Source organism: Rhinolophus sinicus, linkage group LG11, assembly GCF_036562045.2.
Source record: "Rhinolophus sinicus isolate RSC01 linkage group LG11, ASM3656204v1, whole genome shotgun sequence".
NCBI lineage: Eukaryota > Metazoa > Chordata > Mammalia > Chiroptera > Rhinolophidae > Rhinolophus > Rhinolophus sinicus.
Window position 1 is genome coordinate 11,794,339 of NC_133760.1, and position 27,900 is coordinate 11,822,238.

At 43.3% G+C, this 27,900-nt stretch overlaps 2 protein-coding genes across 2 annotated transcripts in view; both read left to right on the top strand.

Annotated features, from left to right (window-relative positions):
* LOC109458062 (galectin-10) overlaps positions 1-25,556 on the top strand; it is a 79,289-nt gene extending 53,733 nt beyond the window's left edge. Inside the window, exons 2-5 of the mRNA XM_019751397.2 lie at positions 20,264-21,226; positions 22,895-22,971; positions 23,509-23,719; positions 25,317-25,556. Coding sequence (XP_019606956.2) covers positions 21,212-21,226; positions 22,895-22,971; positions 23,509-23,719; positions 25,317-25,442 — 429 coding nt within the window. The 5' untranslated portion in view covers positions 20,264-21,211 and the 3' untranslated portion in view covers positions 25,443-25,556. The remainder of the gene's footprint in view (positions 1-20,263; positions 21,227-22,894; positions 22,972-23,508; positions 23,720-25,316) is intronic.
* LOC141567669 (galectin-10-like) lies at positions 3,317-5,391 on the top strand. Its single transcript, XM_074315885.1, has 2 exons — positions 3,317-3,554; positions 5,138-5,391. The coding sequence occupies exons 1-2, from the start codon at positions 3,321-3,323 to the stop codon at positions 5,261-5,263; spliced, it is 360 nt and encodes a 119-aa protein (XP_074171986.1). The 5' UTR covers positions 3,317-3,320; the 3' UTR covers positions 5,264-5,391.
* Positions 25,557-27,900: the final 2,344 nt, after the last annotated feature.

The following is a 27,900-nucleotide window of genomic DNA, read 5'->3' on the forward strand; positions in this document are numbered from 1 at the left end:
AGAAGGCCCAGGGGCAGCTCCTGTGCAGAAACCCTGAGTGGCAGGGAATGACTTCACTTGCTGCCCCAAATGGCTGAAAGACCTCTACTCTCTATCTCTGCAGAGCTACAAGGAGAAGTGTCACTGGATTAAACTAATCAACAGTTGCATGTGTAGAAAATGAAAACATGATTTCCCGTCAATGGTGATTACATTGACTATGTCCCTGCTTTCAATTCCTAATTTAGCCTTTGAACATGAGGACAAGTCCTCAGTCCTCCGCCCCAGGTATAGACTGCGTGTGGTTGAAGTCCCATCGCCTGTACTTGTACGTGTCCTCAGGCCTGGAACGAAGGAGCACACAAATCGAGGTGTAGAACCGAGGATCTCACATTTCTCTCTGAATCTAGAGAATCGGGGCCCTTGTGATTTCGATGCACACAGATATCCAAGGAGAAAGGAAAAGGTGTGGTTCGAGTCAGATGTGTGAGAAAACAGAGTTTGAGCAGCCCTTCGCCGGCACTGTTGGCGTTAACAGAGCCAAGGCGTTACTGTGGACTGGAGATGACACAAAGACTTTCTCCACCTCTACCTCCAGGTCTGCTGAGGATCAATTTCTATGCTCTCCTAAGGACTCTGGAAGAGTCCTGACCCCCAAGGCCACCAATTCTCTGCCATTGTTCAAGTGAGGAAAATGTGCACCTTTTGGGTACAATCTGCCCTATGGGGTAAATACTGGTGAGCGGACTGTAGGCTGTGCTTTAGACCCGCTTGCTCCCTCACTGCTGCATTTCCCTGCTACTCCTTCGTCACCCACAATTTCCTGATGGAAGTTTCCGCTGCATCAGGCACATCCTGCTCAAGGGCAGGTTCAAATGCACCGTGGTGATTGAGTCTATCTCAGACACCCCACCTTTCTCGTCTGCTGGCAATCTTGCTGGAACAGGCTTCGAAACTGGAAGGAAGCCACAGGGTGGGGCTCGCAGGAATCATTTATATTCTGCAACTTCCCGACATCACACACCAATCTAGACACAACTTAGAAAGGCTGCCCAGAGAAGACACAACAATGTCACAACTACATGTGAGTTGAAAAGGCACAGCCTTCAATGATCTCGGGTCATATGGGGGAAGGAGGGAAAAGGGGAAATTGTACAAGATGAAGATCTGTGCGTTTCTACATGGAATGTTTTGCTGGTGGTTGTGAGTGTGTGGAAGAGGGATACCCTAGGGATATGATGGATGGAATCCCCATAGGGGAATCACGTATTGACCCTGCAGGGTGCGTGTAACCCAGTGTCAGCACCGAGTGGTGCGTGGCTCAGAGCGAACGGTGTTGAGACACTGACTTGTGTGGAAAGTGCACGGCTGACTGGGATGAGGGACTGTGTACGTGGGTGCAAGGGTTGAGACGTGTCTTTATGACTTTGAGGGTATATGTGCTTACCACGGGGGCTGTGGCTGGCAACTGTGCACGGCACAGTGAGCAGGAGTGGCGAGAGGCATGTGTGACACAGGAGTCGCATGTCTCTGAGGGACTGTGTGTGTGATAATCTGTGAGTGGGTGTTGAATGGTGAATGTGTGTGGCTGTGTCTGCATGTGAGGCTTCTCCCTTCCACACAGTCGCTGGGTAAGTGACTGTGCCTATTTCCACGTGCATCAGTGTGAATCCTGGTGGGCAGAACTGGTGGCCTGGGGGAGAGTGACTTACCTGGGACTCCTCTCTGCGTATTAATGAGAGCAGAATGAGTGAGTCCTCAGGTGCGCCTTCTCAAGAACGGTGTGGAAGGTGAACTCAGACTGTGGGGACGCTGGGTCTCAGATATGGGGCGGCACCCAGTGACCACCCACTGCCGCCTCAGGTCTCCCTTCCCAGCCATTCCTTCCCAGTGTGCTGCAGGGGGACGGAGAGCAGATCCTGGCCATCCGGGGAAGCGGGTTGGGCACTCGCTTACAAAGAATGGAATCACCGGAAGCTGGAGGGAACAAAATGAGCCTCAGTCCAGACAGAGCTTACAGTAGATGTCAGTGAACAACTTGCGTATTCTCCCCAATTACTAACCTGCACTACGTGCTTTGTTTGGCGGGAACTGACTGTGCTCTCAACAACTTGTGTCCGTTCCCGAAAGGACATGCGTAGCCCTTCGTGATTTTGGTGCATATACATCCCATACACAGGGGATTCCTTTTCCATTATGATTTCCCTCTCTCTTTAAAGAAGTGTTTTTCACTAGAGTGAATTTGTATATGTTTATACTTTTGCATCCTCAAGTCTTGTCTTTAAAGTTTCAGATGGAAACTGATCAGAGGGCGGTAATCCAGAAAGGGCCGCCCCTTCTGATGGGTCAGCCCTGTATGGACCCAATACGTGCCGGTGGTCAGGCTAAAGGTTTTACGTATATTAGCTCATCCATTTTTGATAACAGCCTATGAAGTAGGACTTTCTGAAAATTCTCCTTGTACTGAGGAAACTGAGGCAGGGAGAGTTCAAGTGATGGATCTAAGATGTCACTGCTAGTCGGAGCCAGAATCAGGATTTGAATGCAGGCAGCCTGGCTCTAGAACCCTTGCTGTGAACCCCACCTTCTCATCTCTTCAAGGACACAGGGATCTCACAGTGGAGGGTGGGAAGAAGTGGGGCCTCAGAGTTCCTCTTTGATGTCTGACCTGCTTCGCCACTGGAAACTGTTGTAGGAGGTGAGGCCACAGCTGGCCCTGCCCCTTTCACCCTCTCTCATCTCACCATGGCAGGTCCCATACCAACACTCTCTATCCTTGTCTCATGGCTCTTCAGTGACCATCGAAGGGAAACCTACCATGTGTTTCAGGTGAGTCCTCTATAGCCCACAGGCAGGAGGGGAAGGATAAGTGAGAATATTAGTGTTTGGGGGGCCACTTCATGCTTGAGTGATGTTAAAGTGTGTGAACTAGCAGAATGGTAGCGCAAGGCAGGTGCAGGTCCCGGAGACGCCTAAGTACCAGGCATCACACCTACAGGTGCAGAACCATGAGCACACCTTGTGGTCTGCGGGGACATGTCACTCAAGGGTTGAAGCTGCGGCTCATCATCCAGGGGCACAGAGTTTCCAGGGGATGAACAGCAATTAGACCCAGCCCAGTGACTGCTACTCAGTTTGAGTCTTGGGCTAAGAGAGAAAGCATCTCACCACCCTGGACAGGATGAGCTGAACCACCCCACAGCAGCAAGGAACTACGGTGTCACCTGGGCAGACTTCCTACACCTGGGAGAAGTTGAGAAAGGATGTGTGTGTGTGTGTGTGTGTGTGTGTGTGTGTGTGTGTTGAAATTGGATTCCCGACAAGGGAGGGGCCTGCTCAACATGCTGTGTGCTTTGCCCTTCAGCAAGAACCCACAACTGCAGGTAGATCTCCACACTGGAAATGATGAGAACTCAGAAATAGCCTTCCATTTCCGCGTGTACTTTGGCAATTGTGTAGTGATGAACAGCTGTGATTCCGCGGGATGGGGATTCGACGTGAAATCCTCTGAAATGCCCTTTGAGAATGGCAAACCATTTAAACTGGTCATCTCGGTGCTACAAAATGAGTATCGGGTGAGTTTCATGGACATCCACTACCTGGCCTCTACAGGCTGTCAGAGGAGGACGCAGCTCTCCCTGGCCTGGCCCCAGGAGTCCTACGCGGGTCATCTCCTGCCCCTTTCATCACAGAGCACCCTCTGCCTGTACTGCTGTTCCCAGTCTTTCCCCAAATCTAACCAGAGAAGGTCAGCTCACATGCCATTTCCTTCAAGAGGGAGAATTTCCTCTGTCTTCACCCCCAGCTATCATTTCTACCGATGCTGTTATTCTTCAAAGTTTTATGTAGGTAAATGGAGAAAACATGCAAATCAATAATTATAATTAGTCCAAAATTAAGCCTTTCTCTCACTCCCAAACCCCAATTCTTCTTTCCAGGACAACAGTGACAAGTCTCCTTATGCTGCTTCCTGAGATAATATGTGCTTATACAACAGTATCTATCATCTATCTATCTATCTATCTATCTATCTATCTATCTATCTATCCTTCATCTTTCTCTCTCTCTATCATCATCATCATCGATCTACCTGTTTATCTGTCTATCTCCCTATCTGTATCTGCTTTCATTTCTTTTAAACGAATGATATAATAATTTTCTCTAAGCATCACAGCTTAAGGACTAGAGTTTATTTGTTGTCAAAGGATGTATCTTAGAGAAATCATTCTATCCATGCTGCTCCCACATTATTTAATGTTTGCATAATATCCCCAGAGAAGCATTACCAAAATGACTGAACTGATGCAGATCCATGCACACTTAGGTGGTTTCCATAGTTTGCTCTCATAAATGAGGCTGCATTCAATACCACACTTTTGTCATTATCAACCTCCGAATTTGTGGAGATATATATATATATATATATTTGAGGATAATTTCAGAGAAAGAGAAAAACTGGTTCAAAATGTATATTCATTTTAAATTTAACAAAGGAACACCAAAAAAGTGACTGTTTCCCCATAGCCTCACCAATAAAGTATATGTTTAGACATTCTGACCTTTGTAAATGGAGAAGGAAAAATTAACGAAGACTGAAGTGGGGGATCTCTTCATATGCTTATGAGCTGTTAAAAAATAACACACAGTTTTTAATCATATGTACTATTCTACCTGTTTAAGAACACTCATTTCATTCTGTACCTCCATGTCTCCAAATCTGGTTACTCAAAGGAAAAACTGGGTGATGAGAAGTATGTGGCAGTAAAGTATCGCAGAATTGAAACTTACACATTCAATGACACTTACCAACCACTTAGCCTACGATGCTCAGTCTAAGATACAGGGATTCAAGATTCATGAGACACAGGTCCTGGCCATGAGAATCTTCTAGGCTAGAGGAAAGACCAAGCAAACACAGACCGTGCAGCAGAGAGTGGTAGGACTTCACTGGAGGAATGAGAGAGATACAGAAAATAGAGTGAACAACTGTCTGAAATCGTCTCCAAAGGAGGTCTGTGTAAAGAAGCACGTCTACTGGGTTTAGAAGTGTGAGTAGGAGTTCTCTGGGAGTACGGTGTGTGCATAGGGAAGAGGTGGAAAGGAAGATGGAAAGTTGGATCAGTGGCATACTGTATTTCTGACACATTTTCCCTTCCAGGTAAAGGTAAATGACCAATACTGCTACAGCTTTCCCCATCGAGTCGACCCGCGATATGTGAAGATGATGAAGGTGTGGAGAGATATTTCCCTGACCTCAGTGTGTGTCTGTGAGAGAGAAGGGTGACCAGACGCCTATTGTCAAACAGATCCCTCATCTAAGTGACCGTGTGATTTCCAGAGCTCACTACCAGAATGGGTTCTCCTCACCCTTCCCCCACGGTTGGTCATTAAAACTCCTGAAAACTTAATAAGATGTGCTTCTTGCTTCAGCGTGAAATAAGTATAAGTGGTCACGAGGTTGAGGGGCGTGAGAATACTGTGGGAGAGACCAAAGAAGCAAAAGGATAAATAGTCCTCTGACACAAGGAGTGAGTGACAGGGTCACTGAAATGTCTGAGAAGACATTGGTCACAATATCCTTATATAGTATGTACTTTCTGTCAGATACTCTGAAGCAAAATCCTTCCCGAATTTCAGAAAACTAAACCAAAATATTAGGCATCTGTCTACAGCCACAGAGCTAGAACTGGTGGTTTGGGGAAGAAACATTGTAATTTGAGGGAAATCAGGTGACATTGCTTAATTTTTCCTTCATTCTAAGGATGGGTATTACACACTGACACTGTGCCTGGCTTTGTGTACGATGTACTGGGGAAAACATGAACAAAGAAAATGACAGGCCAGCACTTAAAATTTTTTAATCCAAGGAATATTTGGAGAAACACAAAAGATTTCCCTCAAAGAATCCTTTTCTTTCTTGAATCCAAAGAATTGCAAGATTTTTCTGTTTTATGTGAGCAGAAACCTGGGCATGTTTGGTGATGAACGGTTAGCGTTTTAGATCAGGGAGGATAGAATCTATTGTTGCAACAACCGCAATTTGTACACGTGGTGCCGGGACCAGACTGGCTTTGATATTGTTCCAGTTAATCACGGAAGAATAATGAAACCCTCCCCACATATCAGTATTATTATCTCTCCTAGTTTTACACTTTTACTCCACTCCTACAGGTAGTGGATCACGTGACCTTAATCAGATCGTGGTGGAGAGTCTAGTTCTCTGAAGGACCTCCTGCTCTGGGCTTCCAGATGGAGACTTTCCTCATGTCTCCCACTTCACTTGGGGGAGCTGAAACAGCTGGGGGCTGGCTGGTCATTTCTCTCTTTACACGACTCATGGCTGTCTTTGGCTTCATCACATCACAGAGTTCTCACGGTTTTGGATTTAATGAATGGCGACTTTCCTCCACAGTGAGCCCTTGAAAAGGCTCAAGCGCAAGGTGCGTGGTATAATAGGACCTCGCTTGAGAAGTCATGAAGGTCACTCCCATCACGTCCTCCTGTTCAAAGACAAGTCAGGGAGACAGCCAAAACCATAGGGTAAAAAGAGACTACACAAGGCGGGGTTATTTTGACTTGTGCTTCACGGAAAGTCATCCCAGGAGACTAGCTACTGTTCTGCCTCATGCCCCAGTGACTTTCATATTTCCCACATTCCAACCAATAACCACTCTCTAAGGAATTCCCGAATGTAATACAATTATAGACAGGAGCTCAGGACAGAAGTCCAGAATCTCATCATCTAAAACAGGACCGGTGCTCATTAAGATAACTGAATATAAATTTTCAGGCGCACTTCCTCAATATGTGCACTAATGGGCCAAATTACCTACCTCGTACACCCCAAGCATACAGTGCCAAAACAGGCCTAGGAAAAAATGCAATCAACACCTCTGTTTAAGAGGGGGCAAAAAGAGACGTTCAGCAGTCATTGGTTCATATCATATCTGAAAACCAGCCAGCCTCAGATGCACCATTGTCTCTGGGACTGTTTTCTCTACAGCAAATGGATCCACCCTCCATTCTCAGCTTCTCTGAGTTCCTGCCAAGATGGCACAATGACAGATTCAGGTTCTCTGATCATCAGCTTCTTAGCAAGTCTGGAGAACCACTTAGGAGACACTATTCCTAAAAATAGATCAAGGCAGATTTTAAAAAGTCTTGTGGAAATAGACTCCATCGCCACAGCTTCTTCAACTCCCCCTTCTAACTGGTATGCTTATTTCCTTACCCTTCGTCCAACCTCCCGTCCCGATACCCTGAGGTGGCAGCACAAGCTACTCTTCAGGCCTTTTTTCCTGGTCTCACTGGAATGAAATTTCCTGCTCTCTCTCTGTAAACTCTTGGGTTTTGATTAGGCACCATCTCTTCCTTTCACCTTCCCTGTCTCAATTTTCATCACTTCTGAATTTTGATAATGGGTCACGGGACCCCATCACTAGCCTACAAGTTGTTTTAGGGATTAGGCAATTCTTTCTCTAAGCAGATGAAAATTATCGTGGGGCCCCTGGCTTACTGAGAAAAGCATGAGTTAGGTTTCCTATCAACTTTCCCCCTGACTGGTGACCATTTTATTTGAATGTCCCGCATAACCCTACGTGGCCCTGCTAAACAAAAACACATTAACTGCCCGTCCTAGAAGGATATTCATCCATCCATTCCACCTCGCATGGATTGTTACATTCATCTTTATCTTAGTTACTTCACTGTGGTCGTGGTGGCCAGTAGTGATGTCTCAGAGAAAGAGATATGACATAGAGAGTTGATGGCGATCAATGTTCAACAAGAAATCTTTGAAGTGCCTCTTTGAAGGGACTTCCCCAAATCCCATTTTTCTCAAACCTCCTCAATCCAAATTCCTCATGGTCTCTCAGCAAATAAGGCATTTCTCAAGAAATAGAAAGCCTTCCTTTCCCAGTTCTTTTGCTCCTCCCAGACTGTGCTGACACCCCCAAAAGAAAAGAGAAAGCTCTGCTCTAATACTATTCTTTTTTGTTTATTATTATTAGTTTCAGGTGCACAAGACAAAGCAAAACTTAGACGTTTATCATTTATATCCCTCACACTGTGTGAACCTTCCTCCCCCATCCGCTATCCCTCTGTACGTTCCCCAAATTAATTTTCAAAACCCCGTGGCCATCTTGTGGTTACCGACTATTTTCTAAACCTCTCACCCCATTCTTGACGCCCAAATCTGCAAAAGCGGTCTCTGTGGCGCTGTCCATGGTGCTGCCCAAGTGAAGGGCAGGACGGGCAGAATGAGACAGAATAAGAGAACTTTTTTTTTTAATGAGTCATAGCTCAGAAAAATCCTATGATAGATGAAGCACAAATTTATCTTTGGATTTTCTGAACCCAAATATCTGAATTGTTTCAGATTTTCTTAACAGGAATTCTTATGCAACAGTTTAAGCCCGGAGAAAAGTCCATTTTCATCAGCATTTCACATATGGATCACGCAACAATTTTTAAATCCTTTACCCTTTTTTCACAAAGAACAAAGATGTTGTAAAAGTTGCTCAGAAAAAAATCATTTTCATTTTCATAAAACTACAATGGTAAGACAGACCTACATTCCACACAATGGTCTCAAAGCATTCATTAAGATGGATAGAGATTTCCTTACTCTTCCCTCACAAAATAGACACAATATTAATATAGGGATAATTCAATGAGAATTAGTGATTATTCTGAATATTAAAATAATAGTGTGTTTTATCAATAAGGATTTGATGTGAAAATTAAGCAGAAGTTGCAACATAATCAAAGAAAGAAAGAAGAGATACCAACAGCAGCTTTATGGTATTACAGCAATGTTTTAGTTTTAGAGCTCACAAGATGAATCTAAAAAGTTCTGGTAAATATCAGAGATGAGGGTCCCTATCTTAGAGGCTTTAAATGCCAATTTTAGAGGCTTCTATTTTGAGGACATTTGTGAGCCTTGGGAAGATACAAAGCAGTAAAGCAACAGGGTCATCTTCTGGCATAAAAAACTAATAAACATCACAATAAATGCAAACCAAGTGTCACCACAACTGAAGATTGTCTCATTCTCAGGGTCCCAACTGTGAAAAAATAAACTTAAAAGGGAAAAACAAACTATGAATAATAAAACGGCAATAACTACATATCTATCAACAATTAGCCTAAATGTAAACGGATTAAATTCTCCAATCGAAGTACACAGTAAGACTGAATGCTAGCGTACATTCATTGTATAACAATTTTAATACAGTGTTTTCCATTCTTAAAACGTGGATAGATTTTTTTTTGGCACCCTCTATAAACACTGGAATATTACTCAACCATAAAAAGAGAAATCTTGACATCTTCAACAACATGGATGGATCTAGAGGGTATCGAGCTGAGTGGAGTAATTCAGACAGAGAACAAATGCCATGTAATTTCCCTTATATGTGGAATCTAAAGAACAAGATAAACAAACAAACGGAAGAGAAAAAGACTCATACCTATAGAGAACATTACGATGGTTGCTAGAAGGGAGGGGCGTTGGGGAGATGGGTGAAAGGGGGAAAGGGATTAAGAAGTACAAATTAATAGTTACATAGTCATGGGAACGTAAAGGATAACATAGGAAAACTGTCAATAATATTGTGATGGCTATGTATGAAGTCAGACGGGTGCGAGATTCATTGGGGTGATCACCTCAAAAGTTATGTAAATATCTGATCACTATGTTGTACACCTGGAACTAATATAATGTTATACATCGACTGTAATTGAAAAAATCAAAAAAAAATATTTAAAAAGAATAAAATAAAACAGATCTACAGCCAATATCGTACTTAATGGTCAAGAGTGAATGATTTTACTGTAAGATCAGAAAGAACCCAAGATACTCACTATCACCTCTGCTATCCAATATTGGAAGAAAAATAACAAATTGCATATGAATCAAAAAGGGAAGAAATAAAACTGTCCTTATTTGCCGAGGACATAATGGTCAATGTAGAAAATTCCAAGGAATAGAAAATATATCTTAGAACTACTAAGTGAGTTCAGCAAGGTCGCAGAACGCAAGGTAAACACACACTGAAAAAATCCTATCTCTACAAAGAAGCAATTAACAATTGGAAACTGAAATTAAAATGACACTACCATTTACAATCACATCAAAAATGAAATACTTAGATGTAAATCTAACAAAATATGTGTAGATTGCATATGCTGAAAATTACAAAATGCTAATGAAAGAAATCAAAGGGGACCATAGCAAAATTACAGACATATCCATGTTCATGGATTGGAACACACACGTGACAAAGATGTGATTCTCTCCAAGGTGAGCTATCAGTTTGATACATGCCTTTCAAAATACCAGCAGCTTTTTCGTAGATATAAATAACCATATTCTTTTAAAAAAAATGATATTTTATAGCCTATATATGACATAAAGATAACATACATATAACAAAGGAACTATGTAAATATTTAGCGAAAATAGGTTTTAGAAATTTTTTAATAAAAAGACAGAGGAATCACACTATTTAATTTTAAGGCTTACTATGAAGTTCTCAACATGGGATGGTATTGGAGGAAGGATAGACATACAGAAAACAGAACAGATCCAAGAAGTAAACCTGCATGAGTACACCCCACGGATGTTGACAAACGTGCAAAAGCAATTCAGTAGAGGAAGAATTTGCTATTTGAAACAGTTGGACTTACACAGGCAACTGAAAAAATGAAACTCAATTTAAACGTCATATTGTAAACAAAAATTTACCTCAAATGGATCATATATCTAAATGTAAAAGTATAACGCTTTTGAAGAAAACATAAGAGAAATTCTTTATGACCTAGGGTTAGGGGAGGAGTTCTAAAACGTGACAACAAAAGCCCAATCCCATAAGAAATTGATAAATTGGACTTTGTAAAATTAGAGACTTTTGCTCCACAAATGACCATTTTCTGTTAGGAGAGTAAAAAGACAAGTCATAGAACGAGAGAAATACCTGCAATTCATTTAATGACAAAGGATTTGTATTGAGAATATATGAACTTTCCAAACAGTAAGAAAACAAATAATTTCATTCAAAAATAGGCAAAAAAAAACTTGTACACTTCACTAAAGGGGATGTCCATATGACAAACAAACACATGAAAATATATTCAACATCTGTAGCCATTAGGGAAATGCAAATTAAATCCATGATGACATACCACGGGACATTTGTCAGAAAAGCTAAAGTAAAATATAATGATAAGACCCAGAGCTGGCAAGGATGTGGAGAAACTGGATCTCTCATTCATTGCTAGCAGGAATGTAAAATGGTAAAGTGACTATGGTAAACAGTTTGGCAGTTTCTTGTATACTCAAACATACACTTAGGATGATCTGAAATCACAGACCTATATATTTATCCTCAAGAAATGACATCATGTCCACACAAACACCTGTACACAAATGTTTATAGGTGCTTTATTTGCAATAGCGCCGAACCGTAAATAACCTTGGTGTCTTTCAGTAGGCAAATGAACAAACTGACAGTGGTACAGTCATACAATGGAACACTCCTCAGCCATGACAAGGAATGAACTCTTGATACCTAAAACAATTTAGATGGATCTCAAGGGTACGACGCTGAATGAAAAGTGTCAATCTGAAGAGATTATTTACTGTATAATTCCACTCTTGAAAGGACAAAATTCAAGGTCAGTGGTTGCCAAGACTTAGGCTTAGGGTGAGCTTCTGACTATGAAGGGTAGCACAACAGAGTTTCTTTGTGTTAATGGAACAGTTCTTTATCCTGATTGTGGTCATAGATGAATCCACACATGTGACAAATTGTCATGGTATGTTACACACAAACACACACACACACAATAAGCACATGTGACAACTCCTTAAATTTTAATAAAGTCTGCGTTTAATAGTATTGTGCCAAACTCAATTTCCTGATTTTGATAACGCACTATCGTTCTGCAAGCTGTCAACACTGGGAAAAGCAGGGCCTAGTGTACCTGAGAAAACGCCATCCTGGTTTTTTATAATTTCCTGTGACTTTTAAATGATTTTGAAATAAAAGTTTAAGAAGAAGGTCCGTAGTCACATAGCCATAGGCCCCCTTTCCTCCAACCACCCAGAGATTGCTTTGTCATGTGGAACAACTGACTAGGACCCAGAGGGCACAATCAAGGACGATTTCCTGAGGACTGTTTCCTTCTTTCACTGACTCAGAGCACCAGGAGATGAGCTCTTGAATGGCAGCCTGGGGTGGAAGATGAGGGGAAACGGGGTCCAACATATGGTGATGCAAGGAGAACGGACTCTGGTGGTGAACACACAATGTGACATATAAATGATGTATTACAGAATTATACACTTCAAACCTATGTAACTTTATTCACCATTGTCAGCCCTATACACTTTAATTTTAAAAAACTGGCAGCCTTTCCCACCTCAAGACTCTGTCTCTTGCTTAGAAATTCATCTTCTGACCAGGAAGCTGAAATACACAAAACAGCAGAAACAGGAGCAGACAGAGCTGAGAGACAACTGCTGGTCAGATTTTTTTGAAAGATGTACCATGTGATTAAGATTGTAAATTAGCGTTTGAAACAATTCTGATGTCTTCACCAAATGTTTTGTCCCCCTGTATTCACTGTGAACTACCTCCTGTCAGATGTTTAAGACATTAAGTCAGCCATTTTGCTGGTTTTCTTCATTACTCATCTTAAGTTCAAATCAGCAGATAATCCTCTAAATCTTAAGACACATTTGCCTACTCTTGCAATTTTATCCTAACTTCCCACATATTTCCTTTGTCTCACATGAGGCAAGCTATATGAAAACTCAAATTTTGATATGTTGTTCAAAACCACCTTTAAGTTCCCTGTGCTAATTTTCACACCCACCAACCTTATATAAAGATGCCCGATAAACATACGTCACACATACTCAAAAAAGAGTCAGGAGGCTTTGCTCAGAGATCAGCAATAAAGATTTATTCAAGAATCTTAGGGTTTGCAAACTATTAATTGAAACACAACTAGGCAAAACCAAGAGTGTCCTGAAGAAAGAAAAGCTAAGAGTTCTTAGAGCAAAAAGGACATCCTTGAGAAGAATCAGTCCTGCATTTTTAGCCTCTGCATTGATCTGAGCTGGGAATGCTCCAGATGACTGCTGGTCTGGATAGTGGATGTCAGTTGGCCTGGAGAGGTGAACATTCTTTCATTTGTTCATCAGGGGCCGTCACAGGGTTATCTGGGGGTTTCATGTGTATCTAAGCATTAATGCCAGCCTGGAAAGTTCAAAGGCTCGAGCTGTCAGGCTCATCCAAACAAGAACAGGATCATCTCCTCCTGGCACAAACTTCTGTTTTAGTAACTGGGCAGCTTGACTATAGTGACTTTATTTTATTTCTTACCTTAATCCTCACATAGCATATTAGTCACTTCTCTAGAAATGGAAGCAATTGCCATCGCTGCTATCTGCAATTACTCACCACAAGTGAGATTAAGCACAGATTCAAGCTCCTAGAGTTCTTAATTCTGCGAATGGGTCTACCCATGTATTTTCACAATTGCTCTCTTGCATATCTTTTATTAACTTTGTTCAAAACATTCATATATTATGCATATTATTTTTTATAATATGGTTTGAAAACATTGCCTCCAGGTTGGCCTCACAACAAAGGTTGGCACCATTGCTGAGTATGGTTTACACTAAGATCACTAACATTCACGGCATGTGTTCTCCAGAATTTGTGTTTCCTAAGCTGAGTCAACTTTTAAACACACCTTGACGTGTCTTTCTACTTTCTGTTTTCTTTAGGTCGTATAGTCATAAAGATTCTGAAGAAATACTCCACAGATGTGTTGACTAGTAAAAAATCACTGCACCCTTCTGAGAAATGCTTTATCATTTTTATTTTAGAAGAAGAAGGATAAGATTAATTTAAACAAACACATGATTATGAAATCATTATGAAACACGTACTATAAGCAAGGCAAAATTTTAGAAAATGGGAATTCAACAGTGAATGCATTAGATAAAATTGCTGCTCTGAAACTAATTTAAGGTTATGCTTCAATTATATTTCAGTGAAAGAAAGAAAGAAAGACTTTCCCCACCTTGCTTTCTCCCACCTTCATGTAATAGTCCTTATGTTCCCCCCTTAACTCCAAATGTATAAAAAGAACTGCAAAACTGTCATTCACCAGAGCATTTGAGACCTTGCTTTCGACATGTCATCAATTTCACTCAAATAAACTCTTATAAAAATTCTCTACAGGTTTGGACATTCTTACAATGACATCGCTCTCCATCACTGCCAAATGGTTCACCTACTGAACTTAGAGTAGAATCTAACACTCTCCCCCACTCCCACCCCCACACTCCAGTTCAAGCCCTTGTTTCTCAGTGCAGTTGTGTAGGACACAACTCCCTAGCCCATGCTGGTGTTATGAGCCTTGCGCTGCCCCTGGCTGAGGCAGTCAGTCGCCAGTCGTCAGTTGGGTCGCTCACAGCAGCTCACGGCAGCTCACGGCAGCTCTCGCCAGCTGCCGGTCACTCACGATGGCTGCCAGCCACTCACGCTGGTTGCCGGCTACTCATGGCAGAACACGGTAGCCCACGGCAGACCATGGCAGCTCACAGCAGCCCAGCTCCAGGGAGAGCTATTGTTCACAATTGAGCTGTAGAGGGCGCAGCTCACTGGGCCATGTGAGAATCGAACCCACGACCTCTGTGTTAGGAGCATGGTGCTCCAACCACCTGAGCCACCAGGCCGGCCCTAATTCTTTTCAATAGGAACAAGGCACTATGATCTGGCCTTTACATACAGTCCAACACTCAACACACTCTTCCACTGATCGTGTGACATTCTTTCTGGGCTCCTTTATCCCTGTTGAATGAATGTAGACAAAAAAGTGGCATTGTAACAAATCTAAACAAAAGTAACCTCACAGGGTGATCTGATCATAAATTCCTAACTGGGTGGGCCATGGGCAGTCACACTCCAGACATATATAAGAACTTCTCTAGCAAAAGGTTTCTCTTTGCCTCGAGCAAGCCCTGTCAATTGTTCTGTGCATCGAGGTTAAAACTCCTGTGAGATGCCTCTTTTTTAGTCATAACCACCCTCAAGAGGGCACGTCTCTTATTAACTAACCTGTAATTCAGTCCCCACCTAGCTTTCTCCCCTTCATGTAATCTTCCTTATATTCCCTTCTTAATTCCAAATACATTAAAGAAAATGTCAACTGTCATTCTCCAGAGCATTTGAGATCTTGCTTCCCAGCAATGGCCATCACACTTGGCTCATATAAATTCTTATAAAAAATTTCCTACAGGTTTGCACATTCTTCCCTCAACCTAATCAAGTTCTTTCCCACAGCAGGGCTCCAGCATGCTAATTCCCAGGGACACCTGCCCCATAGTCAAATATCAGACTTTCTCATCCTTCCATTCTCAGGTCAAGTTTGTGCCCCTCCCAGATGCCAGTTTATACGAGATGCTCTTTCACGCCATCAGGCGCCCTTCTTTGAGTCACTTAACCAACCTGTAACCAGGCTCTCGACCAGTAATAAACTTTTCACTCCATTGAATGTAATCTCCATGCGAGCAACGGCCCTGTTTGTCTTGTTTACCATCATAACCCAGCACCAAGAAAGACAAGGACATCTTAACAGAGGGTGAAGGTTCATTCAACACTCTTTCATAACTTAAGATAGATTACATTACAAATAAAATAAATGAAGTGTAACAGGCAATTAAGTAAAACTGTTAAATAATATCCATAAAATTACCATGTTTCCCGGAAACTAAGACCTAGCTGGACAATCAGCTCTAATGTGTCTTTTGGAGCAAAAATTAATATAAGACCTGGTCTTATTTTACTATAAGACCCGGAGTTTAATATAATATAATAAAACTGGGTCTTGTATTAATTTTGGCTCCAAAAGATTCATTGGAGCTGATGGTCCGCTAGTTCTTATTTTGGGGGAAACTCGGTAATAAATATAAACACATCAAATGTAAACATTTTAAAGACAAAATATGATATGATGAAGGAATTCAGAAAATAAAGACTGCAAAGGGAGAAAATAATTACAATATAAATGATACACCAAGATTTAGATGCTTAATCTACGAAGAGCTCTTTAAAATCAGTAAGACAAAGGCCAAAAACCCAACAAAAAATCGACAAAGAGCATGAGGGAAAAAAAGATATGTCATAGAAAAGAAACATAAATGCTTTCAATTAGAAACATAAATGCAGACATACTTTCCACGACACTGAAAAGGGATACGATGCAACTTAAAACAATATCGAAATGGATGATGACAGACACTCTCTCCTTCACTGAAAGCAGAGGGCACCTGAGTCCAGGGCTCGTGCTGCCTGCACCGCTCAGCCAATAGACCCACCCAGGAGCTGGGCTATAGGATAAGCGTTCGTTGTCAGAGCACCGGTGGTCCTCGAAGGCAGCAGGTTAACACTTTCAAAAACCGCCTTAACATTCTCAGTCCAGCTTAGGGTATTGAAGGGAAGATCTGGGCATTCCACCAGAGACTAAGGGACTGTTCCAGGGGTCTGCATGGAGGCTTCCCTCTGGCAACGTTGCTCTCCAGTGGTGTCCGCAACCCAGGAGCGATGAAGGGAGTAGCCTGGAGAGAATGCCAGACCAGACAGGTTGTGATCAATAAGCACAACGGTATTAATCATAAGTTCAGGGTTATTTTCTAAAGCATGGGACTGGGACAGAGAACATTCTGAGCTCCAGCCACAGGGGGACAATCTATTACTAAGCTATAGGTCAAGGAAAGGTGTGGCCAGGGACGCAGTGAGGACTCTCCTATGGGGGTCCCAACTGGGCCTACTTTTTTTGTTGTCCCCCTCCTCTTCACTAGACCTTGACCTTGGGCTCTGTCCTTGGCCCACTTAGTCCAGTTTCAGCATGAATGCTGCCGAGTCAGTTTAGGGAGAATATCCCACCCTTAATATCTGTTCAAATACCTCATTCCCCAACCTTTGATCTTTTATCACCCGGGACTGACTCCAGCCAGAACCCTATCAAGTCTGTTAGCCAAACTTCCCTTCCCACTGAGGTTTCCTCTGTATTTCTCCATTCACTGAGCCCACCCTACTCCTTCCTTGGCTATAAATCTCCCCTCATCCTTGCTGTCTTCAGAGTTAAGACCCATCTCTTTCCCCTGTTGCAAGCCCTCACTGCAATAGCCCCTCTTGAGTAGTCTTCCTTACCATCCTTACAAGTGTCACAAGAAACTGTTCTTAGCGGTGAGATGAACAGAAAAGAAGATGCTCAGACACTCACAAGCCTTAGAGGTTAACCACTAACATCGAGTCCAGAGCTGTCCATGAGGGTGTGCGACTGCTGGAGGCAGTTTGGACTAGGAGCCGATGCCTCGCTCTCAGCAGATCTGTAGCAAATAAGGCTCAGAGATGCCCTGAGGTGGGACATGAAGGGCACAGAAGGGCAGTGGGCACCAGGATGCTGCATGTGATGAGGAGAAGAGCAGAGGTAGTGGAGCTTGTTCTCACTGGAGTCGGGGCACAAGGTTAATTCACACACACACACACACACACACACACACACACACACACACACCTGCATCATTAAAAATTCATGTCTTCTAAAGAGGGCACCTTGCGGAAATTCACAAAGTCCACCTTGCAGAAATACACACGGTTGGCACCAGCACCTTACTGGCCCTGCTCCTGGCCTCTGCCCAGCTACTGGCGTGTCTAAGCAGGTGGCAGAAATTCTGCAGACACGGAAGATTTGGAGCCTCTCTGCAGGCTGGTTTTCCTTCCTCAGTATGAGAAGAAAAGAAACAGTCCTGGATTCCTGAAAATAGCTTGCTATTTGTTGTGCAGGAAACCAAGCAACAACATGAGGAAGGTGGGTGGTTTTGACAACGGACAAAAGGGCAGTCACTCGTAATTCTGATGCCGTTTCGTCTCCCACAGACCATTGACTGAGCTCACATTCAGGGCAGGTCCAGCACCAAGGAATTCACAGGCATCATCTCCAGGTTGTATAGAGTCTTTGCCCTGCCACCCATTTGCCTCTTACACTCACCCCACACCACCCCCATCCACACACACGACCTGCCTCTGTGGGAACTCTACGAGCATCATAGTCTTGGCTGGGTCCTCAGAACGCCCTCCAAAGCATGTTGTACAAATACTCCCACCGCCTTTATATAATGGTACCTGATTTGTAAGTTATCACCAACATGGCAAATCATTAGCCTTTTGATTGTCACCTTTATGAGAAGTGAAATTATCGTCAACCGTGAGATGGTTTGCACTTTCCTCATTTCCAGTGCATGATTCCCTCCACTGGACATTTTTATTCCTTCTGTGATTTAGTCTATTCATACATTACTCATAATCTTCTCCTAGAGCATTTTTTCATTATTTTGTGGTGCTTTTTATATGTCACAGATAATAGAATTGATGTTTGAACTGTGGGTTGCAATGTTTCCTCCTAGTTTATTGTTTTCTTTAAAGGGAAAATTAATTTCCTAACCTTGTTATAACAACAGCCTGCCTACACACAGCATTCGTTCTCCTTTCAGTTACTTATCATGCTGCTTTAACTTACGCTTTGCATTTCTTATTCTACTGACTGAACTTTAAGCCCACCTAAAAATCTGCTTGTTTCATTTTCTCTTTTAGTCACAAAACCATGAGTAGCTTCTGAAGAAACACAGTGTAGAGACATTTCATTGCTCACATTACTCCTGATCTGAGAAATGCTACCGTGTTTGTATTCCAGAAACAAGTTACAGAAATGTTTATTATTTATTTGTTTGTTTATTTATTTATTTATTTATTTATTTATTTATTTATGAAACAGTGGTCATGTATCTGCTATAAGCAAGGCACTCAGTAGTAAATACAATAGACAAAATATCTACACAATGTGAAATATCAGGTGATGAGAAGTGGTCAATGCATGATTGTTTTATAAAAGTCAAACAATAGGAATTTGGGAAGGAAGGAAGGAAGGAAGGAAGGAAGGAAGGAAGGAAGGAAGGAAGGAAGGAAGGAAGGAAGGAAGGAAGGAAGGGAGAATGGAAGACAAACTAGACTGTTTCAAATGATTTGTTGTCTCCTTGCTAGAAACAAAACTTTCAGAAATGAACAAAAATGATAAATGCTTATGTTTAAACTTCTTATAATTCAGAAAGATTTTGATCTAAAGCTTCTTTACCAAACAGAACCATGCTGATAGTTTTTCGTATATCTTTCCAGAGCCAAACTAAGATTACTAAAAATCAAGAACTCAAGATAATATTATGCTCTACATAGTTTCACAACTTACTTTTATTTTTGAAACACATTCTACCATTTGGGAATCTCTATATCGGAGAACATTCTGATCTAACTATTTCCGGTGATTCTAAAATATGTCATTAATTGAATGTGCTAAAATTTATTGAAAAGTTCATTATGGTCAACTCATAACTATTCAAGTTTTACTATTACAAATACTTTTTCACTTCAAATGTCGCATCTTGATTCATGTGTGTTGCAAGTGGACCAGAGGGTGAAACACGAAGGCTTAAACTACTTTTCTAAAGGCATTTGTACCTTATAGTTGGTTTCATTTCCTTAGTCATTCTGAAACAAGAAGCTTTATGTGTTTCCCACCCCCACCCTACCATGCTCCTTCACTTCCCTCTGGCAATAGGAGGGGGTCAAAAGAAACAACTGTATGGGTTTTCTAGTCAGATTTTGATTTGCTGTAGGAAAAGCTTTAAGTGTCCTCACCTGAGATGACCTCCCTCTTGTGATTAGTGGGAAGACCTTTCCCCACCCCTACCAGTCACGATCTCTTCATGGGAGACTGCACAAAGAAGCTCAGATTTAACACTGCATGAACAAAGGACACTACCAATTGCCCAATCCAAGAAGAAACTCCCTCATATGACCAGAGGACCACATTTATTTAGAGCTATTTCTTAGCTCCCAAAACTCCCACAAACACAAGATGAGGCCACATGATACAGCGTGAGACCAAAACACAGCCCATTTACAGGGTCTTTCTTAGATGATCAGCTTATGTTGCTTCCGTAAACTTCTTCTCCCATCTAGACAAGGTAGTGATACATTTATCACAAACGCCAACACCTCTTGAGGCTTTTCAGGAGCCTAAGCATCACTGAGAATAACCTCACAGAGAAGGCCCAGGGGCAGCTCCTGTGCAGAAACCCTGAGTGGCAGGGAATGACTTCACTTGCTGCCCCAAATGGCTGAAAGACCTCTACTCTCTATCTCTGCAGAGCTACAAGGAGAAGTGTCACTGGATGAAACTAATCAACAGTTGCATGTGTAGAAAATGAAAACATGATTTCCCGTCAATGGTGATTACATTGAGTATGTCCCTGCCTTCAATTCCTAATTTAGGCTTTGAACATGAGGACAAGTCCTCAGTCCTCCGCCCCAGGTATAGACTGCGTGTGGTTGAAGTCCCATCGCCTGTACTTGTACGTGTCCTCAGGCCTGGAACTAAGGAGCTCACAAATCGAGGTGTGGAACCGAGGATCTCACATTTCTCTCTGAATCTAGAGAATCGGGGCCCTTGTGATTTCGATGCACACAGATATTCAAGGAGAAAGGAAAAGGTGTGGTTCGAGTACAGACGAGTGAGAAAACAGAGTTTGAGCAGCCCTTCGCCGGCACTGTTGGCATTAACAGAGCCAAGGCGTTACTGTGGACTGGAGATGACACAAAGACTTTCTCCACCTCTACCTCCAGGTCTGCTGAGGATCAATTTCTATGCTCTCCTAAGGACTCAGGAAGAGAGTCCTGACCCCCAAGGCCACCAATTCTCTGCCATTGTTCAAGTGAAGAAAATGTGCACCTTTTGGGTACAATCTGCCCTGTGGGGTAAATACTGGTGAGCGGACTGTAGGCTGTGCTTTAGACCCGCTTGCTCCCTCACTGCTGCATTTCCCTGCTACTCCTTCGTCACCCACAATTTCCTGATGGAAGTTTCTGCTGCATCAGGCACATCCTGCTCAAGGGCAGGTCCAAATGCACGGTGGTGATTGAGTCTATCTCAGACACCCCACCCTTCCCGTCTGCTGGCAATCTTGCTAGAAGAGGCTTCGAAACTGGAAGGAAGCCACAGGGTGGGGCTCGCAGGAATCATTTATATTCTGCAACTTCCAGACATCACACACCAATCGAGACACAGCTTAGAGAGGCTGCCCAGAGAAGACACAACAATGTCAGAACTACATGTGCGTTGACAAGGCACAGCCTTCAATGATCTCGGGTCATATGGGGGAAGGAGGGAAAAGGGGAAATTGTACAAGATGAAGATCTGTGCGTTTCTACATGGAATGTTTTGCTGGTGGCTGTGAGTGTGTGGAAGATGGATGCCCTAGGGATATGATGGATGGAATCCCCATAGGGGATCACGTGTTGACCCTGCTGGGTCCGTGTAACCGAGTGTCAGCACCGAGTGGTGTGTGGCTCAGAGCGAACGGTGTTGAGACACTGACTTGTGTGGAAAGTGCACGGCTGAATGGGATGAGGGACTGTGTACATGGGTGCAAGGGTTGAGACGTGTCTTTATGACTTTGAGGGTATATGTGCTTACCACGGGGGCTATGGCTGAGCAACTGTGCACGGCACAGTGAACAGGAGTGGCGAGAGGCATGTGTGACACAGGAGTCACATGTCTCTGAGGGACAGTGTGTGTGATAATCTGTGAGTGGGTGTTGAACGGTGAATGTGTGTGGCTGTGTCTGCATGTGAGGCTTCTCCCTTCCACACAGTCGCTGGGTAAGTGACTGTGCATATTTCCACGTGCATCAGTGTGAATCCTGGTGGGCAGAACTGGTGGCCTGGGGGAGAGTGACTTACCGGGACTCCTCTCTGAGTATTAATGAGAGCAGAATGAGTGAGTCCTCAGGTGCGCCTTCTCAAGAACGGTGTGGAAGGTGAACTCAGACTGTGGGGACGCTGGGTCTCAGATATGGGGCAGCACCCAGTGACCACCCACTGCCGCCTCAGGTCTCTGTTCCGAGCCATTCCTTCCCAATGTGCTGCAGGGGGAGGGAGAGCAGATCCTGGCCATCCAGGGAAGCGGGTTGGGGCACTTGGTTACAAAGAATGGAATCAACAGAAGCTGGAAGGAACAAAATGAGCCTCAGTCCAGACAGAGCTTACAGTAGATGTCAGTGAACAACTTGTGTATTCTCCCCAATTACTAACCTGCACTACGTGTTTTCTTTGGGCGGGAACTGACTGTGCTCTCAACAACTTGTGTACGTTCCCGAAAGGACATGCGCAGCCCTTCATCATTTTGGTGCATATACATCCCATACACAGGGCAATCCTTTTCCATTATGATTTCCCTCTCTCTTTAAAGAAGTGTTTTTCACTAGAGTGAATTTTTATGTTTATACGTTTGCATCCTCAAGTCTTGTCTTTAAAGTTTCAGATGGAAACTGATCAGAGGGCGGTAATCCAGAAAGGGCCGCCCCTTCTGATGGGTCAGCCCTGTATGGACCCAGTACGTGCCAGTGGTCAGGCTAAAGGTTTCACGTATATTAGCTCATCCATTTTTGATAACAGCCTATGAAGTAGGACTTTCTGAAAATTCTCCTTGTGCTGAGGAAACTGAGGCAGGGAGAGTTCAAGTGATGGATCTAAGATGTCACTGCTAGTCGGAGCCAGAATCAGGATTTGAATGCAGGCAGCCTGGCTCTAGAACCCTTGCTGTGAACTCCACCTTCTCATCTGTTCAAGGACACAGGGATCTCACGGTGGTGGGTGGGAAGAAGTGGGGCCTCAGAATTCATCCTTTGATGTGCAACCTGCTTCGCCACTGGGAACTGTTGTAGGAGGTGAGCCCACACCTGGCCCTGCCCCTTTCATCCTCTCTCATCTCGCCATGGCAGGTCCCATACCAACACCGTCTATCCTTGCCTCCTGGCTCTTCAGTGACCATCGAAGGGAAACCTACCAAGTGTTTCAGGTGAGTCCTCTATAGCCCACAGGCAGGAGGGGAAGGATAAGTGAGAATATTAGTGTTTGGGGGGCCACTTCATGCTTGAGTGATGTTAAAGTGTGTGAACTAGCAGAATGGTAGCGCAAGGCAGGTGCAGGTCCCGGAGACGCCTAAGTACCAGGCATCACGCCTACAGGTGCAGAACCATGAGCTCACCTTGTGGTCTGCCGGGAGATGTCACTCAAGGGTTGAAGCTGCGGCTCATCATCCAGGGGCACAGAATTTCCAGGGGATGAACAGCAAGTAGACCCAGCCCAGTGACTGCTACTCCATTTGAGTCTTGGGCTAAGAGATAAAGCATCTCACCACCCTGGACAGGATGAGCTGAACCACCCCACAGCAGCAAGGAACTACGGTGTCACCTGGGCAGACTTCCTACACCTGGGAGAAGTTGAGAAAGGATGTGTGTGTGTGTGTGTGTGTGTGTGTGTGTGTGTGTGCGTTGAATGTGGGTTCCTGACAAGGGAGGGGCCTGCTCAACATGCTGTGTGCTTTGCCCTTCAGCATGAACCCACAACTGCAGGTAGATCTCCACACTGGAAATGATGAGAACTCAGACATCGCCTTCCATTTCCGCGTGTACTTTGGCGATTGTGTAGTGATGAACAGTCGTGATTGCGCGGGGTGGGGATTCCCGGTGAAATCCTGTGAAATGCCCTTTGAGAATGGCAAACCATTTAAACTGGTCATCTCGGTGCTACAAAATGAATATCAGGTGAGTTTCATGAACATCCACTACCCGGCCTCTACAGGTGTCAGAGGAGGACGCAGCTCTCCCTGGCCTGGCCCCAGGAGTCCTACGCGGGTCATCTCCTGCCCCTTTCATCACAGAGCACCCTCTGCCTGTACTGCTGTTCCCAGGTCTTTTCCCAAATCTAACCAGAGAAGGTCAGCTCGCATGCCATTTCCTTCAGGAGGGAGAATTTCCTGTCTTCACCCCTAGCTATCATTTCTACCGATGCTGTTATTCTTCAAAGTTTTCTGTAGGTAAATGGATAAAACGTGCAAATCAATAATTATAATTAGTCCATAATTAAGCCTTTTTCTCGCTCCCAAACCCCAGTTCTTCTTTCCAGGACAACATTTACAAGTCTCTTTATTTTCTTCCTGAGATAATATGTGCTTATACAACCGTATCTATCATCTATCTATCATCTATCTATCTATCTATCTATCTATCTATCTATCTATCTATCTATCCTTCATCTTTCTCTCTATCTATCTACCTATCATCATCATCGATCTACCTGTTTATCTGTCTATCTCCCTATCTGTATCTGCTTTCATTTCTTTTAAACAAATGATGTAACAATTTTCCCTAAGCATCACAGCTTAAGGACTAGAGTTTATTTGTTGTCAAAGGATGTAGCTTAGAGAAATCATTCTATCCATGCTGCTCCCACATTATTTAATGTTTGCATAATATCCCCAGAGAAGCATTACCAAAATGACTGAACTGATGCTGATACATGCACACTTAGGCGGTTTCCATAGTTTGCTCTCATAAATGAGGCTCCATTCAATACCACACTTTTGTCATTATCAACCTCCTAATGTCTATATGTATATATTTGAGGATAATTTCAGAGAAAGAGAAAAAATGGTTCAAAATGTATATTCATTTTAAATTTAACAAAGTAACACCAAAAAAGTGACTGTTTCCCCATAGCCTCACCAATAAAGTATATGTTTAAACATTCTGACCTTTGTAAATGGAGAAGGAAAAATTAACGTCTTGCTAAGACTGAAGTGGAGGATATTTTCATATGCTAATGAGCTGTTAAAAAATAACACACAGTTTTTAATCATATGTACTATTCTACCTCTTTAAGAACACTCAAGTTTCATTCTGTACCTCCATCTCTCCAAATCTGGTTACTCAAAGGAAAAACTGGGTGATGAGGAGTATGTGGCAGTAAAGCATCGCAGAATTAAAACTTACACATTCAATGACACTTATCAACCACTTAGCCTACGATGCTCTGTCTAAGATACAGGGATTCAAGATTCATGAGACACAGGTCCTGGCCATGAGAATCTTCTAGGCTAGAGGAAAGACCAAGCAAACACAGACCGTGCAACAGAGAGTGGTAGGACTTCACTGGAAGAATGAGAGAGATACAGAAAATAGAGTGAACAACTGTCTGAAATAGTCTCCAAAGGAGGTCTGTGAAAAGAAGCACATCTACTGGGTTTAGAAGTGTGAACAGGAGTTCCCTGGGAGTACGGTGTGTGCATAGGGAAGAGGTGGAAAGGAAGATGGAAAGTTGGATCAGTGGCATACTGTATTTCTGACACATTTTCCCTTCCAGGTAAAGGTAAATGACCAATACTGCTACAGCTTTCCCCATCGAGTCGACCCGCAATATGTGGAGATGATGCAGGTGTGGAGAGACGTCTCCCTGACCTCAGTGTGTGTCTGTGAGAGAGATGGGTGACCAGACGCCTATTGTCAAACAGATCCCTCATCTAAGTGACCGTGTGATTTCCAGAGCTCACTACCAGAATGGGTTCTCCTCACCCTTCCCCCACGGTTGGTCATTAAAACTCCTGAAAACTTAATAAAATTTGTTTCTTGCTTCAGCGTGAAAAAACATAAGTGGTCACGAGGAAGAGGGGCGTGAGAATACTGTGGGAGAGACCAAAGAATCAAAGAGGATAAATAGTCCTCTGACACAAGGTGTGAGTGACAGGGTCACTGAAATGTCTGAGAAGACATTGGTCACAATATCCTTATATAGTACTTACTTTCTGTCAGATACTCTGAAGCAAAATCCTTCCCGAATTTCAGAAAACTAAACCAAAATATTAGGCATCTATCTATAGCCATAGAGCTAGAACTGGTGGTTTGGGGAAGAAACATTGTAATTTGAGGGAAATCAGGTGACATTTCTTAATTTTTCCTTCATTCTAAGGATGAGTATTACACATTGACACTGTGCCTGGCTTTGTGTACGATGTACTGGGGAAAACATGAACAAAGAAAATGACAGGCCAGCACTTAAAATTTTTTATTCCAAGGAATAGTTGGAGAAACACAAAGATTTCCCTCAAAGAATCCTTTTCTTTCTTGACTCCAAAGAATTGCAAGATTTTTCTGTTTTATGTGAGCAGAAACCTGGGCATGTTTGGTGATGAACGGTTAGCGTTTTAGATCAGGGAGGATAGAATCTATTGTTGCAACAACCGCAATTTGTACACGTGGTGCCGTGACCAGACTGGCTTTGATATTGTTCCAGTTAATCACGGAAGAATAATGAAACCCTCCCCACATATCAGTATTATTATCTCTCCTAGTTTTACACTTTTACTCCACTCCTACAGGTAGTGGATCACGTGACCTTAATCAGATCGTGGTGGAGAGTCTAGTTCTCTGAAGGACCTCCTGCTCTGGGCTTCCAGATGGAGACTTTCCTCATGTCTCCCACTTCACTTGGGGGAGCTGAAACAGCTGGGGGCTGGCTGGTCATTTCTCTCTTTACACGACTCATGGCTGTCTTTGGCTTCATCACATCACGGAGGTCTCACGGTTTTGGATTTAATGAATGGCGACTTTCCTCCACAGTGAGCCCTTGAAAAGGCTCAAGCGCAAGGTGCGTGGTATAATAGGACCTCGCTTGAGAAGTCATGAAGGTCACTCCCATCACGTCCTCCTGTTCAAAGACAAGTCAGGGAGACAGCCAAAACCATAGGGTAAAAAGAGACTACACAAGGCGGGGTTATTTTGACTTGTGCTTCACGGAAAGTCATCCCAGGAGACTAGCTACTGTTCTGCCTCATGCCCCAGTGACTTTCATATTTCCCACATTCCAACCAATAACCACTCTCTAAGGAATTCCCGAATGTAATACAATTATAGACAGGAGCTCAGGACAGAAGTCCAGAATCTCATCATCTAAAACAGGACCGGGTGCTCATTAAGATAACTGAATATAAATTTTCAGGCGCACTTCCTCTCAATATGTGCACTAATGGGCCAAATTACCTACCTCGTACACCCCAAGCATACAGTGCCGAAGCAGGCCTAGGAAAAAATGCAATCAACACCTCTGTTTAAGAGGGGGCAAAAAGAGACGTTTAGCAGTCATTGGTTCATATCATATCTGAAAACCAGCCAGCCTCAGATGCACCATTGTCTCTGGGACTGTTTTCTCTACAGCAAATGGATCCACCCTCCATTCTCAGCTTCTCTGAGTTCCTGCCAAGATGGCACAATGACAGATTCAGGGTCTCTGATCATCAGCTTCTTAGCAAGTCTGGAGAACCACTTAGGAGACACTATTCCTAAAACTAGATCAAGGCAGATTTTAAAAAGTCTTGTGGAAATAGACTCCATCGCCACAGCTTCTTCAACTCCCCCTTCTAACTGGTATGCTTATTTCCTTACCCTTCGTCCAACCTCCCGTCCCGATACCCTGAGGTGGCAGCACAAGCTACTCTTCAGGCCTTTTTTCCTGGTCTCACTGGAATGAAATTTCCTGCTCTCTCTCTGTAAACTCTTGGGTTTTGATTAGGCACCATCTCTTCCTTTCACCTTCCCTGTCTCAATTTTCATCACTTCTGAATTTTGATAATGGGTCACGGGACCCCATCACTAGCCTACAAGTTGTTTTAGGGATTAGGCAATTCTTTCTCTAAGCAGATGAAAATTATCGTGGGGCCCCTGGCTTACTGAGAAAAGCATGAGTTAGGTTTCCTATCAACTTTCCCCCTGACTGGTGACCATTTTATTTGAATGTCCCGCATAACCCTACGTGGCCCTGCTAAACAAAAACACATTAACTGCCCGTCCTAGAAGGATATTCATCCATCCATTCCACCTCGCATGGATTGTTACATTCATCTTTATCTTAGTTACTTCACTGTGGTCGTGGTGGCCAGTAGTGATGTCTCAGA

Excerpts from the sequence above, each read along its gene's own strand:
- LOC141567669 (XM_074315885.1), top strand. The coding sequence starts at position 3,321 with ATGCTGTGTGCTTTGCCCTTCAGCAAGAACCCACAACTGCAGGTAGAT. Across the intron at positions 3,555-5,137 it reads TGCTACAAAATGAGTATCGG|GTAAAGGTAAATGACCAATA; the intron begins GTGAGTTTCATG and ends TTTCCCTTCCAG.